At 36.2% G+C, this 17,466-nt stretch overlaps 1 protein-coding gene across 1 annotated transcript; it reads left to right on the plus strand.

Moving 5' to 3' along the window:
• Positions 1-1,253: 1,253 nt before the first annotated feature.
• On the plus strand, positions 1,254-15,898 carry LOC121405981 (trans-1,2-dihydrobenzene-1,2-diol dehydrogenase-like). The gene is made up of 7 exons (XM_041596975.1): positions 1,254-1,475; positions 10,285-10,448; positions 11,073-11,208; positions 12,092-12,205; positions 12,760-12,884; positions 13,649-13,829; positions 15,716-15,898. The coding sequence occupies exons 1-7, from the start codon at positions 1,277-1,279 to the stop codon at positions 15,841-15,843; spliced, it is 1,047 nt and encodes a 348-aa protein (XP_041452909.1). The 5' UTR covers positions 1,254-1,276; the 3' UTR covers positions 15,844-15,898.
• Positions 15,899-17,466: the final 1,568 nt, after the last annotated feature.

A 17,466-nucleotide genomic window follows, 5' to 3' on the forward strand; every position in this document is an offset into this window, starting at 1 on the left:
CTTTACCAAGATCGGGTACAACAACCTCACTAAATATTTATGACACCTCCGAACTTGTCCTAACTTCTTTCTTAATGACGTAGTGGCATCACGTGGGTAAACTATGACATGCAAAAGTGCTTAGAAATTTTAAAATTATAATCTTACGTAATCAATCATAGAGATTGAAATTACATCACCAAACAAGTGGGATAATGCATTCAATGATAATTGCAATACAAATAGACTACAAAAACTGTTGTTAAACGCCACAAACCATTCATTTTGAAATAGTAAAATGATTTAATCGATAAAGGTTCTACCACGTCAGGCCATCCATAACTGAACTCGTATTTGTTGTTTTGAGACCCTTATTAACAATTGGATAAATTCTATCTCTAATTTATGCATATAATTTGTCATTTATCGCATGTTTCAGTATCAATAATTAAAATTTTTTTGTTAAACTATATTTTGATGACGTTTAGAATCATAAAATACCGTATAATTATCATCATTTTACAAAGAAAACCATTATAGGGTTTACTTTCGTAAACTATTAAGATTGGATATCCCGGGGGTACCCATCTCATCGTCCACAAGTGATTTTTAGTCATGAAATGAATTATTCATAATTTAATTTTCTCTGCGATTGAATGCTCCAGTCTTCATTGTCTAAGTATGTATGATGCATAATTCACGTGTGCTATTATTTTGAAAAGATTTATTGTCCAATTTATCACAATATTTGCAATTTTGTCATATTTTTTAATTTTGAAAATTATGATATTTGTGACTAAGGCTACGTCTCGTCTGCTCTTTTTACCGATAGTATCGATATCAAGGTATTCTAGTTAGGAAGCCTTTCGAGAAACAGGTTTAAAGATTGGAACTAACTCCGTGGTTGGTGGATAAAGATATGACTAACTTGTCCATGTGTTGAGAAACGGGCCCCTGGGGAAATTTCACCTGACCTGGGAACAACTAAACACGTGCATGTGACTCAAAATGTAAACAATCGAGTTGTTTTTCATCCAGACTCTATATTACATTTATTTCTTATTAGGCAGTATTGAATATTATTAATTTAGAACATATTTTTGAATATTTTACATATTCCATATAAATTCATGTTTTTTAAAAGTTGATAACAACTATGCAAAATTGTCTATTGTATTATTCGTTGTATTTATGGAAGAAATTATATTTTGCTCCCCAGAGCAAAATGTGTAGGCCTACTCTACGCGCGCACCCAGCAGGTAGAACTTAGTTAGAAGTTCGGTACTTTTTGACTAAAATGGGGAAACTTAGATGGGGTATTTGCACAGCAGGAAAAATTGCTCAAGACTTTTCAAACGCTATTTGTGACCTAAAGGACCATGCAATCCAGGCGATCGCATCACGGTCTCTGGAAAGAGCAGAAGAATTAGCTGAAAAAGTAGGAGCAAAATCGAGCTATGGAAGCTACGACTCTCTCGCCGCTGACCCCAATGTTGGTAAGCTTCGCTGGGGGAACTCCCGGGTTCAAATTCAGAGCACATCCCATGCTCTTGTGTATGCATATATGCATGCATGTATTTACAAGAAAAAAAATAGGCACGACCATTTCAAAACAGAAATATGCTATGTGTATTATGACCATGACGAGTAATCCTTTTATGAGTGATTTATTTTGGTCTTATTAGAAAAAACTGTTTACAGCAATTACTAGACAGGAATAACCGTCGTTTCTGCAATTCTGGGGATTTAATTATTCAACAATTTCTGACATTTTACTGTAATCCCCATTCACCGACGGTAAAGTGTCCTTGTGGGCTCCCATTTGTTATAACACCAGCACCTTTGTCCGACCAGAGTCCAAAGTTTGAGGTTCTATAACACATCGAGGTTACAATCTAAGGATATGTAAAATACAAATTCAAAATAGTTAATTATTCTATTTTAACATTCTTTAAACGATATAGATGAAAATGCATGAAAATTATACTTTACCGATGTTTAGTTGGGTACGACACAGGAAAACAGGTCAAAATGGCAGCCAAACTATGAAATATTTACAAACGAACGGAGAGGGCGTCAACAATGTACGAATGTGATATCGATATTGCATTCCACCAGCACACCTACAAGGCAATAATACGATACGATACACTCACGAAGACAAACGATAATAGTTATAATCGCAATATATCAAGATATTAACGATAATGACGTCATTCAAGATGGCAACTGGCAAGATAAACCGTCAGGTCAGGAGAAAATGGCTTACATGACAGATTTCTCAATCATCCAGTGGATTTTTTTCCAATAAATCCGGTCCAAGGTATGCAATTGTGGTAAAATGTACCACAGTCTGGGGCACGCGCGACTGCTCCCTACATACATGTAGTACTGTGGGATGGGTTAGAGCAACAACCTCCTTGGTTGGAGCATAGAATATACATTACTATATGGGCTAGAGGCTGTGTGCACACAACAATAGACCCAAAGCCCTGTGCATCCATCCATGCTTGGGTGCACAACTCAGCAAGGCTGCATTGTCAGGCCAGCCAAGGGATCTAATCATCACTTGAAGAGTCGACATAGCGAGACGAGGACGTCTGTGAACACAACACAACAACCTTTGCTTCGCCCTTTCGCTCTTCGAGGTTATCTACAACAAGCTACTATATATTACATCTACACCAGGAATACATCACATCCCAGTAATATCACCACAGCAATTGTCTACTAGTTTCTTTGGCCTGCTTTTTGGTTCTACCTGCATTATTGTTTTCACCGTGCTTTCGGTTATTTTCAACGTGCCCTGCACCATCACTTTCTTGGTAAGTATCACTGATACTTTCCTTCCTGTTAACCCCCTTTCCTTCCTTCCCACCAGGAAATCCTATACCCATCATTCCTTTTAATAATTACCACAGTGGCGTTGCGAATCTTACTTTGCGCGAATTGGCATCCCATTAGATTTCAGTTCGTTCTTTTCGTTTATTTGGAGTGTGTTTAGGAGTGTTCTGCTTCCTTCATAAATTTTTGGAAGGGGGTAGATATTGGAGTGTGTTTAAAAGATCGAAAATACATTGTGCTCTTTATTTGTTATTGCTTGTGAGTTGTGATATTAAAGTGATATTCTGATTATTTTTCTGAATGCTTGTTGTCTTGCATGGGAGCGAGACTCCAGAAATAAATTTGTATCTTTGACATTTTGCAAAGCATAAGTCAATCCTTGTATTTAATACGCAATTTGTTTTTTGGATTTAAACTTGTACTAATTTTACTGTCCAATTTTAGTGGGATAATTGTATCAAATTCTCCAGATTATCCCAGCTATCAATTTTGTTATATTTCCCACATTGCGCAAAATTGCGAGATTTTGGAACTTTGATTTTCTAGTCTCTTTCCCATATTTTGTTTGTGTAATTTTTGAGTGATTCTGAATGCTGAATTTTCATGCTCTTTGCAGTGTTCTGTTTGTGAATATTTGCCTTGGGCGTGGCTCAGTTAGTGAATGAACCAAGCTGCATTGTGCTTGTTTTATTTCACTTGTTTGGCTGAGCATTAGTTCAATAGTTTGTTGAAAATTGTATAGTCACCACATTTTCCAATTTGAAATAATTATTGTTTTCTGGATTAAAATGAAATAAGTGGATACTTATTTTCAGCCATTTTCCAAGGAAGTTCCTTGTTTAATAATAAAAAAAGATAGCTTGATTTTAGGAATCAAAATCAGGATATTTGATATTCTTCGGTATATTGTCTTGCTATGAAATCTCAAGGTGGGATTAGGAATTTTGATTTCTGCTTGGAATTCCACATTATCATCGAATTTGACATTGTTCTGCGCTGAATGCAATTTAGCAGGAAGGTATTTTTAGCCTGGAATTTTATATTCTACTTATATTCCTTCACTGTGATTGGTTTAAATCTTTGAACTAAGCAAATTTGCAAAGAATTTTCTGTTAATAGGTCCAATTGGGTTTCATGTTTTTGAAATATGGTTGTTTGAAATACTTTTGATCAAACTGTGGAGGATACCACATGTTTTCTAGAAGTCAATGGCAGACCTCTTCCACTTGGTTTAATAAAGAAAAAGTTTCTGTTTTAGACAAACCAATTTATGATGGCATTAATGGTAGTTGGAAAGTTTTTCTTCAACAATTTTCTCGGTATGCCGATAAAGCAGGTTGGACCGCCAGGCAGAGAATCAATAATTTGTGTTTGCAGGGGCAAGCTGCTGAATTTTGTGCAGCTATATTTGAAAGCAACCCCAGAATTGATTACTTTGATTTAGTTTTTGAATTGGGACATAGGTTTGGAAACGATTCACCTAATACATACCCTAAAAATGTCCAAACTCACCGAGGGCATCCTGCTTTTGTTTATAGCCAATTTTCTTCACATTATTTTCCCAACCCCAGAACACAATGTCCAGTTCAGGCTACCCCTGATATTTTGCGGGATTCTACCCCAAAGTCATGTAACTATAATTCAAGGGACTCTGATGGAGTTGGAAAGTCTCAATGGAAGGCTGAGATGGCCTGTATTAATAACAAGTTAGACAATCTCATTAGTACCCTTGCTTCATGTAAACGTTCAAAATCTAATAATTACCCAAACTGGGAAGGGTTGAAGATAGAGGCCGACCTTCAACCCCAATAACAGGCCAGGGTTCCAAAAAGAAATCAGATCCACCCAAGTCTGGTAGTCTGATCTCTGGCAATGGGGAGGGCTTTGACCCAACAGTTGAAATAAATGTGGCTTTGACCACAGCTCTTGAAACTGAGGGCTCCCAATCCAATGGGGAGGGCTTTGACCCAACAGTTGAAATAAATGTGGCTTTGACCACAGCTTTTGAAACTGAGGGCTCCCAATCCAGTGGGGAGGATTCTGACCCGAAAGTTGAATCAGAAGTGGCTTTGACCACAACTTTTGAAACTGAGGGCTCCCAATCCATACCTGACCAGGGACTGACTTCAACAGTAAGGGGGAAGTTTGATTTCAGTAACAAATTAGATGAAGGTGTTTCCTCATTTTCTAGTAAGGGTCCATCCTTATTTGTTAATACTTCTATTATTTCTGAATCTGCAAAGGAGCAGTGTGAAGATATTATTTCTGATCCTTTATTTTTAAGTCCTAAAGTGGTAGAAAGAGAAGCCACTCAAGCCAAAACAGAGTTGAGAGCTAACACTGTAAATAATAAGACTGTCAACTCTGATGACATTTCTGATACTTCAGAAATTGTCTTTCAATCCATGTCAGAAGTGTTTGATGAAAGTCAATGTAAGAGCAGGTTGAATTTGTTAGGATTAAATCCTAACCCACAGAACCATACAATCTATGGTGATAATGCTGCAGTCACTTGGCATCTAGATCTCAGGCGGAATTCCCCTTCAATACATTTTGGTTTTGCGCGAGATCACCGTTGCTATCCCTTTAGGTTGTACGGTACAACCTTGGTACCACCATGGAATTGTGTAAAATAGTTTTGCCTGCATACTTTCAAGAAATTGTATTTTGGCATTGATGATTTTCCTTTACTATAATTTGAAAATACCTTGTTATTAATTTGCTCAAATTTGATAAGGTATTCACTGAAGAGAATTCTCTTAACATTCTTTGTGTATTTATTACTCAGAGACAACTTGTCTTGTATTCTTTGATTTTGTTCAATTTTTGACTTGGGAATTTACACCTATTGCTTGGTATTCATATTTTGTACCAAAATTGATTTAGATTCAAAAGCATGGTGTTCTAAATATCCAAATCTGAAGATAGTCTTTCATTTGTGATTAGGAATCAAAATCCTACACTCGTCATTTGCACAGGTGTCTCGAACACAATTAACTCAAAGTGTTGAGAACACAACCCCCAAATATCAGTTCCAGGGGAACGAAACCCAAGAACTCTGGGTTCACTTAAACCTAAAATAAATAAAAAGGAGGGGGTAGGGAATAATGAAAATTTCATTAAATATTATTTATTGATTTATAATAAACCCATGTCTGTGAACATTGTTACTTTATCCCTTTAAAGTTAAAATAATTATATTTAGGAATGCTTTGGAAGTTAGGTTTCTTCTATCCAGGCTTAACATGCGCATATTACATACAGCACTCTTTTAGGTTTTATCAAACGGGGTAAAATGCTTTTGAATTCAAATGATTCAAAGTTATTTCAATTGATAATGTTTGTAACTAGATTCCTTAGGCCATTGTGTTCAAAGCTTTTATACAAAACTACTCCCCTATTAATTAAGCAGATGCTTTAGATAATTTCTTTAAGTGCTTTCTATAGAAAGCTATTTCCATTGATCAAGGGTTCTTCAGTCAGTTGGAGGATTTGCAGAAAGCCTCCGAAAATAAGCTATTGATCAATTTCAATCAAATAATACAAATGTATTTCTTTTGTTTAGTTTCTTAAGCAGACCCTCTGAATATTTGAGAGCAGACTTGAGAAACGCCCAAATATGTTGTCTTCAACCGTGATTGCAGAACATACCGTACATAATAGGTTGGAATTGCTATTGTCTGTAGAAAGTAGGGCAATCTATTAAACTCTTTAAGGGTGACACAAACTTTTCAGACTATAGGTGAAAACATTGTAAATAGTTCACCTTTGGAGTAATTCCTCTTCCAGGGCAATGCGTTATGTAATTTGCATTCTTTCTCTAAGAATCTTCCAGGGCTGGGTGTTATTTATATCTAAATTGTTCAGACAAGTTTGTCTGAATTAATCTTAATTGTTAATCAGGGGTGTTACTAGGGAGTTCCAATTCAGTTGGTTTATTCAGCACATATTTATTTTGAGAGTACTTGCTATTTCCCATGTGCTTGTCCATGGTCAAAATAGTTACCTTGGAATATTTTTTGTGCTGATGAATAACAATGTCTTTGTTGAGTAGCTGCAAAATTGACATTTTCTAAAGTCTGACATTTTTACTATCACTCAGAATGTCATTGACACCATTGAATACAATTCTTCTTTAACATTGACATAAAGTCACTTAAAATAATGGGAAATATTATTTATCATTATGCTATGAATCATTAATTAACTTGAAAAGCTGACACTGTTTTGATATTTTTATGTAATTGGAGACAAGAATTACACAAATGTAAACACTTGTCAATAATTTCAATCTATATCTTTTTGATAGATGGGAGATTAATTTGTGGTCTTTTCTTAAATTAGTAAATGAATAGAACTTTACCTTGAGCAGATTAGTTTCCAGTCCATTGCTTCCAAAATGTTTCAGTACTTTACAAATCAGGTGAAAAATATAATGCTACCAACATTTGGGGCACAATATTCCTGGGATTATTTAATGCAGTTTACATGTGTGAGGTCTTGAATTTTATGACTTTCAGACTTCATCATTGTGCAGAGCTATTCATTTTTAAACTTCACAACAACCAGAATGTGTTTTTCTTTATTCTGGTTACACCCTCCTTGGGAATCTGTTAACTTATAGATTTCTGCAAGGAAGATATAAACATCGTTAAAACCAAGCAAATTGATAGAGTTCAATAAGGTTCTCTTTTACTGGATAGATGACAAATATTAACAGATTCTCCTGAATATGATTGCTCGTCTCTTGGCAATAAGGGCGGAGATCCATCAAAGGACTCCAGACCAAATCCTGCCCAAGGACTAGCCTCAGAAATTGAGATTTGTATTCAGTAATAATAATCAAGCCCCAAATCCTTACAAGTCTAAGAATTTATCTTTATGGAAGGGGTTAAGAGTAAAACAAAGTTTATAGAAATTTTGTCAAACCTTTGGGTCAACTATTTTTCTTGCTGCTGCAAGCATGCGTTCATATGTACAATTACAAATTTTAGAAATTCCAGTATTTCTGGATGAGGTTAAGCTTGTCAAGTGAAGGGTTCAATAATCAATTAAAGGATCCTTTCATAAATTCACATTGATGAGCTACACCATTAACCATCTGCTCAAAAAGCTTAACCTTTTTCTGGTTTAAAGGGAAAATGTACATATCGGCTTCTGTAGACAATGGTTCAGGTGTCATTCCCTTACAGGAGTAAAGATTTCTAGATCTTGACTTGTGGGATGATAACCACCAACAAAGTCTTCATAAGCATTTCAATGAATATATGCATTCATGTATTCTCCTTTCCCTTGCGGGCATAAGGTTTGACCTTCGCTCTTCTGGTAGTCCATTTCCCTTGCGGGCGTAAGGCTTGACCTTAGCTCTTCTGGTTGTCCATTTCCCTTGTGGGCGTAAGGCTTGACCTTAGCTCTTCTGGCAGTCCATTTTGATATTAATATATTTTTGCAAAACTTTAGAAATCCCTCTTGTAGTCTCGGTATTAGCATCAAGTTTATCATGTGGCAGCGTTTGTTTGATTAAAATACTTGTATCCAAAAGTCACATTGATAAGTCCCCCCTTGACCTTTTACCTGAGAAGTTGGATAGTTGTTTTATTTAAAATAAATTTGGGCATATAAATATACCGACTAAATGGCATGTTCATCCTCTGACCCTTGCGACTCCAGACAGTTTCTTGCAAATTTCTGAGAGCGGCAGTGGATTAACATTTATCGTTCCCTCCTTTCACTGAGGACTGCTTAGATCCACATGTGTACATATGACATATGGCCGGACGACAACAGTCCAAAAATAAGGGAAGTAACGATGTTCTAAAGTCGGGGGGAGTGTGGTAAAATGTACCACAGTCTGGGGCACGCGCGACTGCTCCCTACATACATGTAGTACTGTGGGATGGGTTAGAGCAACAACCTCCTTGGTTGGAGCATAGAATATACATTACTATATGGGCTAGAGGCTGTGTGCACACAACAATAGACCCAAAGCCCTGTGCATCCATCCATGCTTGGGTGCACAACTCAGCAAGGCTGCATTGTCAGGCCAGCCAAGGGATCTAATCATCACTTGAAGAGTCGACATAGCGAGACGAGGACGTCTGTGAACACAACACAACAACCTTTGCTTCGCCCTTTCGCTCTTCGAGGTTATCTACAACAAGCTACTATATATTACATCTACACCAGGAATACATCACATCCCAGTAATATCACCACAGCAATTGTCTACTAGTTTCTTTGGCCTGCTTTTTGGTTCTACCTGCATTATTGTTTTCACCGTGCTTTCGGTTATTTTCAACGTGCCCTGCACCATCACTTTCTTGGTAAGTATCACTGATACTTCCCTCCTGTTAACCCCCTTTCCTTCCTTCCCAACAGGTTAATCCCATAACCAATATTCCTATTATTTTACCACACAATTACTTAAATTATTGTATTTCCCTGAATGTATATCATTAAATTTCGCTCAAAAAACAGTATTTAAATCGCGATCTATAAAATGCTAGTTCACTATACGTTGTCTGTAGCTATGGACCCCCAACCACTTCAGTCTATGTATGGTGAGTGGAGCCAACGCAGTTCAGCGGAACAACCAAAATACAGAGACTGAAGCTTTTGGTCTAAGCAATTACGTGCCATATGTTCATGTGTTATTCAATTTATGTATTCAATACGTGAAAATGGAATAACATATAGGGGGAGTAAACTAAATTAACTTGAGATAAGCCATGTAAGTAAAGATAGAGAGTTACATATATAGTCGTAATAAGATAGAGAGTTTCAGTTAGGTTTAAGTTACAAATACAAGCCAATGTTTAATCTTCTACATCAATATATTTATCCTATATCATATATGGGGAGGTAATTTAAGTAAATACTCCATTTAAAATTTTAAGTCACTTGTAAGGACTGATTTATTTTCCACTTTTTCCCTCTTAAATTTGTTAAAAGTGAAATTTTACACATATCATGTAAAGAGCTGTCTAACTTCAGCTTTTTATTATTTACGTTGTTGTTTTTTTTTATTTAGAGCTAAAAGTTAGGCCTAACCTTATTTCAGCTTTCCTCTTTCAATTTCAGCTTTTTCAACACTCTTCAGCCTTTTTCATATATTTTTATTTACCTGCACCTCTGGATGTTCTAAGACAATCTTTGACTTCTAATTAAATAACTGAAAAGCTCAATCATTATTTGCTTGGAATTGATGGAGACAGATTAAGCTCCAGTCTCTGTATTTTGGTTGTTACGCTGAACTGCCTTGGCTCCACTCACGAATACACCAATAGGGATGATAGTAAAATGTCAGAAATTGTTAAATAAATCCCCAGAAACGACGGTTATTCTTGTCTACCAAGACAGAGCCTTGCTCACCTTGCTTGTTTTACCAACTGGGCACATTGTAGGCCTACTTGAAGGCAAGCATTTAAAATTGATTACTGATATTTTTATGCTCTTTTACAGATATCGTGTACATTGGGAGCGTTAACATTGCTCATATCCCTCTTTGCAAGCTGTTCCTGAATGCCAAGAAACATGTCCTGTGTGAAAAGCCCCTTGGTGTACATTCTAAAGAAGTTGGTGAAGCAATTGATGTTGCAAGACAGAATGGTGTGTTTTTCATGGAGGTAAGTTATAGAAGTTATCTTATTTTATCAACTAAAAAAAGGACCCCATAAAGCTTAGAAATTGAAATTTAGGCTGATTTCTATGTTTGATTTTACACAAGAATCAATCGTTGAAATCAGCCCATGATCGATTGCTACTAAGCTTTATTCCTTTTGTTGGAAGTCGGCCACTGGTGTACAGATGGGGGCGGAGGCTTGGGTTGCCATGGCCCCCACCCCAAAGTTTCATGACTAAGAAAAAAAAAGAGAGCAAGCTTAAAAAAGGGAAAAGTGAAATACAATAACATTATCTGAATAGTATGCAGTAACTTTCGGTGTTATGAATTACCCCCCCCCCCCCCCCCCCCGACCACTCAATGTAAAACATATCTGGGAAATGGTGGTATTCTCATTTTAAATTGGTATTTTATAAACATTCAAAGGTGTCAATAATTATGATGAAATGCTTAATTCTCTTCTGTAGTTTAGAGCTGCCCCCAAGTGATCATTAAGGGGGAATGGGAGGGGGGGGGGGGGAACCTAAAGATTTAAGATTTTGGAATGAGATAATATGGTGTCACAGTCAGACCATACATATTACCATACTAACAGCAATTTTGCCTTCTTTTATTTGATTATGTATAGGGTTTATGGAGCAGATTCTTCCCCGCATATGACAAGATCAGAAAGCTACTTTCAGATGGAGAGATTGGAGATGTTAGATTCATCACAGCGGATTTCTGTTTGAATGGGACTAGTAGCGGAATCTGCCATGATAAAAGTAAGCGTTCACATAATATGCTTCCAAGGGTGTATCGGGGATGCTTTTTCTCTGCGTGACACTTTCCTGGGAGGCTAAGACGTGTGAAGAGGGATGAAAGGGGAATTTAACCTTGTTCATAAAATGTTCTGTAGGAAAGGTGAAAATAATTGAAACAGATTGGTGAAAGTTTGAAGGAAATCGGACAAGCAATAAGAAGTTATGGCTGCTCACAATTGAGACCCCCAAGACTTTTTCCAAATGACCTTTCCAATTTTTCATTAGGATGAGCAACACCTTTGACTGGAGGTGTTGCGTAAGCTTTCAAATTCTAAGAAAGAAAGGCATAGTATAGACTAGAATAGTACATTGGTAACCAAAGTTTGGAAATCATTTGTTTCATTGTCCAATTTGGCACATTGAATATTATTTGACCTACTATCAAATACCCATGATTATAAACACTTTGTTCAGGGTGCAATTCCCGCCCATGGCATCTAGGGAAATTAAGACATATACTACTCTTTTATACATGAAATAAATGAAAATGATAAGAATATTCAGTTCTTGTATAGCGCATAACACATAATGTCTCTATGCGCTTCTAAAGGACTTGGATATTATTACCCTAGCTGTAGCTCAAGCAGCTTTTACACGCTCAGCATTTCAAGGAATAAATTCCTGCCAGGTACCCATTGAGTACAACACAATGTGGATTAATTTCTTGCTGAAGGAAACAACACCATGGCTGGGATTTGAACCCATGACCTTCTGTTTCAGAGTCCAGAGTCTAATCCACTGGGCCACAACGCTCCACAAAATGCTATAAGCATTACAGGTATTTGTCTCATTGTGTGCATTTTTTTCTAAAAAAGGTCATTATTGTGATTTGCCCTTGATGTAGGTGTGGGTGATGGAGCCCTATATAATGTAGGGATCTACCCAATCCAACTGGTGACCATGGTATTAGGACCAAACCCAACCTTGGTTCAAGGGGTTGGAGGCATGACACGAACAGGTGAGTACATACAGACTTGACACGTTAGGGGCCTGTTTCATAATATAAGGACTTGTTATAATGATGGATGCAATTTTTTTATAAACAGGTTTACTATCGGCCAACCAAATTAAATGGCCCCTATTCTGAAGTCAGTTTTAACTTGAACCATATGGTCTAAAATTATGGGAAGCCAAAAACTAAAAAATTCTGCTTAAATTGTATATTCATTATATTTACTATTCTGTTTCCTTTTGCTTTCATAATGAAGAAAAATACTTAAGTTATCATTCGGAGACAATTTTGGCGTCATGTGAGTTAAAAAATTGGATGTGTACTGTTAGGGATTTGTACCCCAATTGGCTCTCCATAGTTAAACCAGGGTTTAATTTAAACCCGAGTTCAGAATACGAGCCAGTGACATGAAAAGTTATGACTAGAGTCTGAGGCTTGGTAAGGGTTCAATACTGAATTGTCTTTCATAATATTCTAGGAATATTGCTTCTTTGTAAAACAATGTGATACAGTCAATATGAAGAGGGCTATATAAATTCTGCTATTTTATTGTATTGTAGGTGTTGATGAGATTTGCGGTATCACCTTGAAGTATCCGGACCACAAGATCGCTACCATGGTAACCAGTATTGCAGCCGACAGTAACAATGTCGCCAGTATTGTCGGCACCACAGGGAGAATAAATGTAAGTTGTACTTGATTAAGTGTATCCCAAAGACTCCCAATATAATTGATTTAAAGCACTGACGAGTCGCAGCCCATGCAATTCAATTCAATTCAAAAGTTTATTGATATAAAATCCTGAAATTTAAGGATCATCATCAAAAACAAAGAAACATGAGAAAAAATAATACAACATAAACATAACATAGTAACAATTAGAGGACATATCCCTGCCTCGCCCTGACCTTTTTGCCCCCCCCCCCCGTGGAAAATCCTTGGTATGCTACTGATTTAAAGACATTTATTTAGAATAAGCACAACCCTTGTAATTTTAGTATCAGTGGGGGTGTTTCACAAACATTTAACTATGTCTTAAGTCACACTTATACGCCGACGCATACATGATATACAACGTAAGATCTTATTGATAAATACGTAGTAGTGCACTTTCATACCGTACGCAACTCTGTATTTAAGTGCGACTCTAGGTCATACTTAAATTAAATCTTTGTTAAACACACCCCTGATGTAGTATAACAGGGTTGGTAATTCTCAAGTTCTGCAATGGTGTGCTGATGAGTGAGCTGACGATGTCACACACATCCTATTAAGTATGTATGTGGTTTTATGCAATTGAAATTAGTGGTCAAAGTGCTGAAAAAATTTAAGATACTTGAAGTGTTTGGCTTTATTATTGTGGGAGGTTTTCTTTAAAGGCAGCAGTATTCACAAGGCCAAATATCAAGAAGATAATTCAGGATATTTGCTGTATTTCTTTTCTTTCAGTTAACAGACAGCTTCCACGCCCTCAGTAAAGTGGAGTTAGTCCGAGGGTTTCCTGCACCAGGCATGTTTGAAAAAGAAGTCTTTGATTTCCCTCTCCCTACCTCTGAACGATCTTTCAATTACCCTGGATCCGTTGGGTTTCAATACCAAGCAAATGCAGTCAAGGAAGCAATAGATGAAGGTACTTTTAACACAATTTTTGTCTCACCTGCGAAGCAGATTGAGACTATAGGCGCTGCTTTTCCGACGGCGACGCGTCAACATCAAATCTTAACCTGAGGTTAAGTTTTTGAAATGACGTCATAACTTAGAAAGTATATGGACCTAGTTAATGAAACTTGGCCATAAGGTTAATCAAGTATTACTGAACATCCTATTAGAGTTTCATGTCACATGACCAAGGTCAAAGGTCATTTAGGGTCAATGAACTTAGACCATGTTGCAGGAATCAACATCGAAATCTTAACCTGAGGTTAAGTTTTTGAAATGTCATCATAACTTAGAAAATATATGGACCTAGTTCATGAAACTTGGACATAAGGTTAATCAAGTATCACTGAACATCCTGTGCGCGTTTCAGGTCACATGACCAAGGTCAAAGGTCAATGAACTTTGGCCGAATTGGGTGTATCTGTTGAATTACCATCATAACTTTGAAAGTTTATGGATCTGATTCATGAAACTTGTACATAAGAGTAATCAAGTATCACTGAACATCCTGTGTGAGTTTCAGGTCACATGATCAAGGTCAAAGGTCATGTAAATAAACTAACCTTCATTGTATTGTGAAGAGAAATAAAAACATGGATGTTGAATAAAAACAAGAAGAATTTAACTTGGGTTAAACCTGTGATTAATCTTTTACCAAATTAAAAAAAAGTGGTAGGTCAATTGGTTGAATTTTGTGAGTTTGAAAGGAAATGATGATATTTCCACAACACCTTTTTGCCATGAGATACAAAGGGCTTGGAGATATTATCCCTGGTCAGCATAGGGGCTAACATACAATCAAGAAAGAATAACAGTCCTTTTCCGGACTACATACATGATGTTTACCGTAAAAAAAAAAAAAAACCTTCAACATGATCAGGATATCAGAAAAGGTAGGTCTTCCAAATTTCGTTCGAATTGGTCCAATGATGGTGACAATTTAAGGAGAGGAGGGAGTTCATTCCACAGCCTTGGAGTAGTAGAGGAAAAAGCTGCACTGCTAGCTAATTTGTAGATACGTGGTGCAGTAATAGTCTCTGACGATGAAAGATGAGTGTGTCTTGAATGAGAATTAAGCAAAAGGCATTCCTTTACATACACTGAAGCAGGCTCTGTCATGGACTACTTTAAAGACCAGCAGAAGAATCTTGAAGGATACCATTTTTTTGTTCCTCTTTTTCGTTTCTTTCTTCTCTCCCTATTACCCTTATTCCTCTTTGGTCTGCCATATTTTCATCAATTCTTATCCAGTAATGGAATGGACTACTTGACTTTGGCAGTATTCTATCTATTTTCAAAATTTATCTCGATATTTTACTTATAATGGTAATAATGATGCTATCCCACATTAATTAATCAGTAATATGTCTGTAAGTGATTGTTTACATTGCTGTGACCCCAGTCATTGGGGTATAATGAGGAATGACAATTCCTAAATGTATTATGTAAACATGTAAAATTAAATGGATTCAGAGAAACTTTCATTGCTATCTGTATGACAGTTTGATGTCTTTATGAAACTCAGTTTTAGGGCAGAGTGGGCCTCGTTCGAGTTAAAAACTCAGTTTGAGAGTGTGGGCTCTTAAATTTGATATTCGTTCCATTTGGAGGTCTTTTAGAGAATATAAACAATATCAATAACAGTACTTTGTCAAGTCATTTATCAACATTTGCCACTATCTACCCAGGTGTTGTAATTTCCTTGAATGCTCGAGCACCCAATCTGGGTACCCATGCTTAAGCTAGGGTAATAAATTGTGCCATTTGAAATGTTGGTTTAAACTGTTTTAATGAATATTATAATTGATCTTGGTCAGTTAAAAATTAAATTGATTTTCTAATTTCCATTGTCTTAAGGAAGGACAGAGCATCCCCTCCTGACTTGGTCAGAAACCTTAGCCATCCACAAGATCATGGACAAACTTAGACATGACGTTGGATATTACAGACCAGAAGAGGAGAATGGAAAGGAGGGATCGGTGTAAACTAAATCTTCCTCATATTGTGATTGAATTCCTCTGTAATCTAGAAAACAGTAAGTGCACCAACCAAATGTGTCGTCAGTCCTACTGATAAATATTGTCTTGATGCTAGCCTTGGCACTTTTATTTAAGGGGATTCTAACCCAAATATAAACTAGTTTTAGAAGGGAAAAAATCAGTTAAGTAGGCCTACATAGGTGAAGGTTTGAACTATGCAAGAGGAATATGAATTGTTAAAATTTATAAAAAAACTTATGATCTCTTTGCCCATGGGGATTTCAAATTGGCCGCATATGTGATGTCACAGCGACGTAAGGAAAGTACTTCTTTTCCTTGTACTCCAATACATAAAATGGCTCAAATTTCATTTTTTTTCAAAAGTTTTACTTCAAATTTTATTTTTCTTTCATGAGGACATAAACAAAATACAAGTACTACCTGGGTTATATTTAGATTACTGCCCCAAGGGAATGGGTATTTTGTAGAAAACCTGAAATCCATGATGATAAAGAATATGGCCTATAAGAAAGTTGTCCTTGCCCCATGTCATAATTTACTCTACATAGTCTTAGGGATCTCAATTTTAATACAGCCATATCTTTCTTCTTTCAAGCTTTCACCATTATGTTTTATTTATTTCTCCTCTTTACAACACAGCAGTTTATGACCAAGGCTGGATTCCCCTTTAACTATTATTATTGCGAATATTTTTTTACTAACTTGGGGGGGATCTCCTTATTCTACGACACATGTCATAGAACAAAAAGCACCCCCGTCATAATTTTTCAAGTAGAGTTAAAACAAAAGAAAAGAAAGAGAGGAAAAAAAGGGAAGATGTAAACTCTAAAAACAACTCAATCAAATTGACTAGACCACTAGTCAGCTTGGTGAAACTGATATGTCTAGTCACACTTCTGAATTATATTCCAGTCAGAAATAACTCTGGTCTAGTAACATTTGACTAGAAAATAGTCAAACATGACTAGAGTAACACTTGCACCCAGCTGACCCTATTACCTAGTCATTTTTGACTGATTTATTTTTAGAGTGTAGGAAAGTAGAGTATAATAAAAAGAGGTCTCAATCATATAACCCTAACCGTGTTGTTCAGTTGACAAGAAAAATGATGTTAACCTTCTAAAGGTCATCTTGCCTCCTCCCCCCACGCCTGTAATCAAATTTCCTTGGAATTACTACTATTGTATCATGTATATATGGCCTTAATTTTCAGAGTATTTCATTTCATGTCTATTTCAAACAATAAAATATGGATTTTCATTTTTAAGTTGTTTTCGTGTACATACAGGTGTAAAAATGATATGTCATAATTTTCCATAATTTGATTCTATACTTACATGCAGGTTTGAAGCTTTCACAAAAAGACTGTGAATACCATGAAAATTATGTGAGAGTTGAAAGGGAGGTGAGCTGAAATTAATTATATGAAGCAAAATATTGTATTTTTGTAATTAATGGTATATATATTTTTTTCTTATATATTTCATATCTAACAAATATATAACTTGAATTTAAATGCCTTCTCTGAAATATCTATTCATTCCAGCTTTGTACTTGACAGCAATCTGTAAAGGTTTGCTGCAGAAATTGAATACTTGTTTAAAAATT

Source organism: Lytechinus variegatus, chromosome 19 (assembly GCF_018143015.1).
Source record: "Lytechinus variegatus isolate NC3 chromosome 19, Lvar_3.0, whole genome shotgun sequence".
Lineage (NCBI taxonomy): Eukaryota > Metazoa > Echinodermata > Echinoidea > Temnopleuroida > Toxopneustidae > Lytechinus > Lytechinus variegatus.

Bases quoted from the DNA above. Each gene is read 5' to 3' on its own strand.
- LOC121405981 (XM_041596975.1), top strand. From the start codon at position 1,277: ATGGGGAAACTTAGATGGGGTATTTGCACAGCAGGAAAAATTGCTCAA. The intron at 11,209-12,091 runs GTAAGCGTTCAC...CCCTTGATGTAG, and splicing joins CGGAATCTGCCATGATAAAA to GTGTGGGTGATGGAGCCCTA. The intron at 13,830-15,715 runs GTACTTTTAACA...CATTGTCTTAAG, and splicing joins CAAGGAAGCAATAGATGAAG to GAAGGACAGAGCATCCCCTC.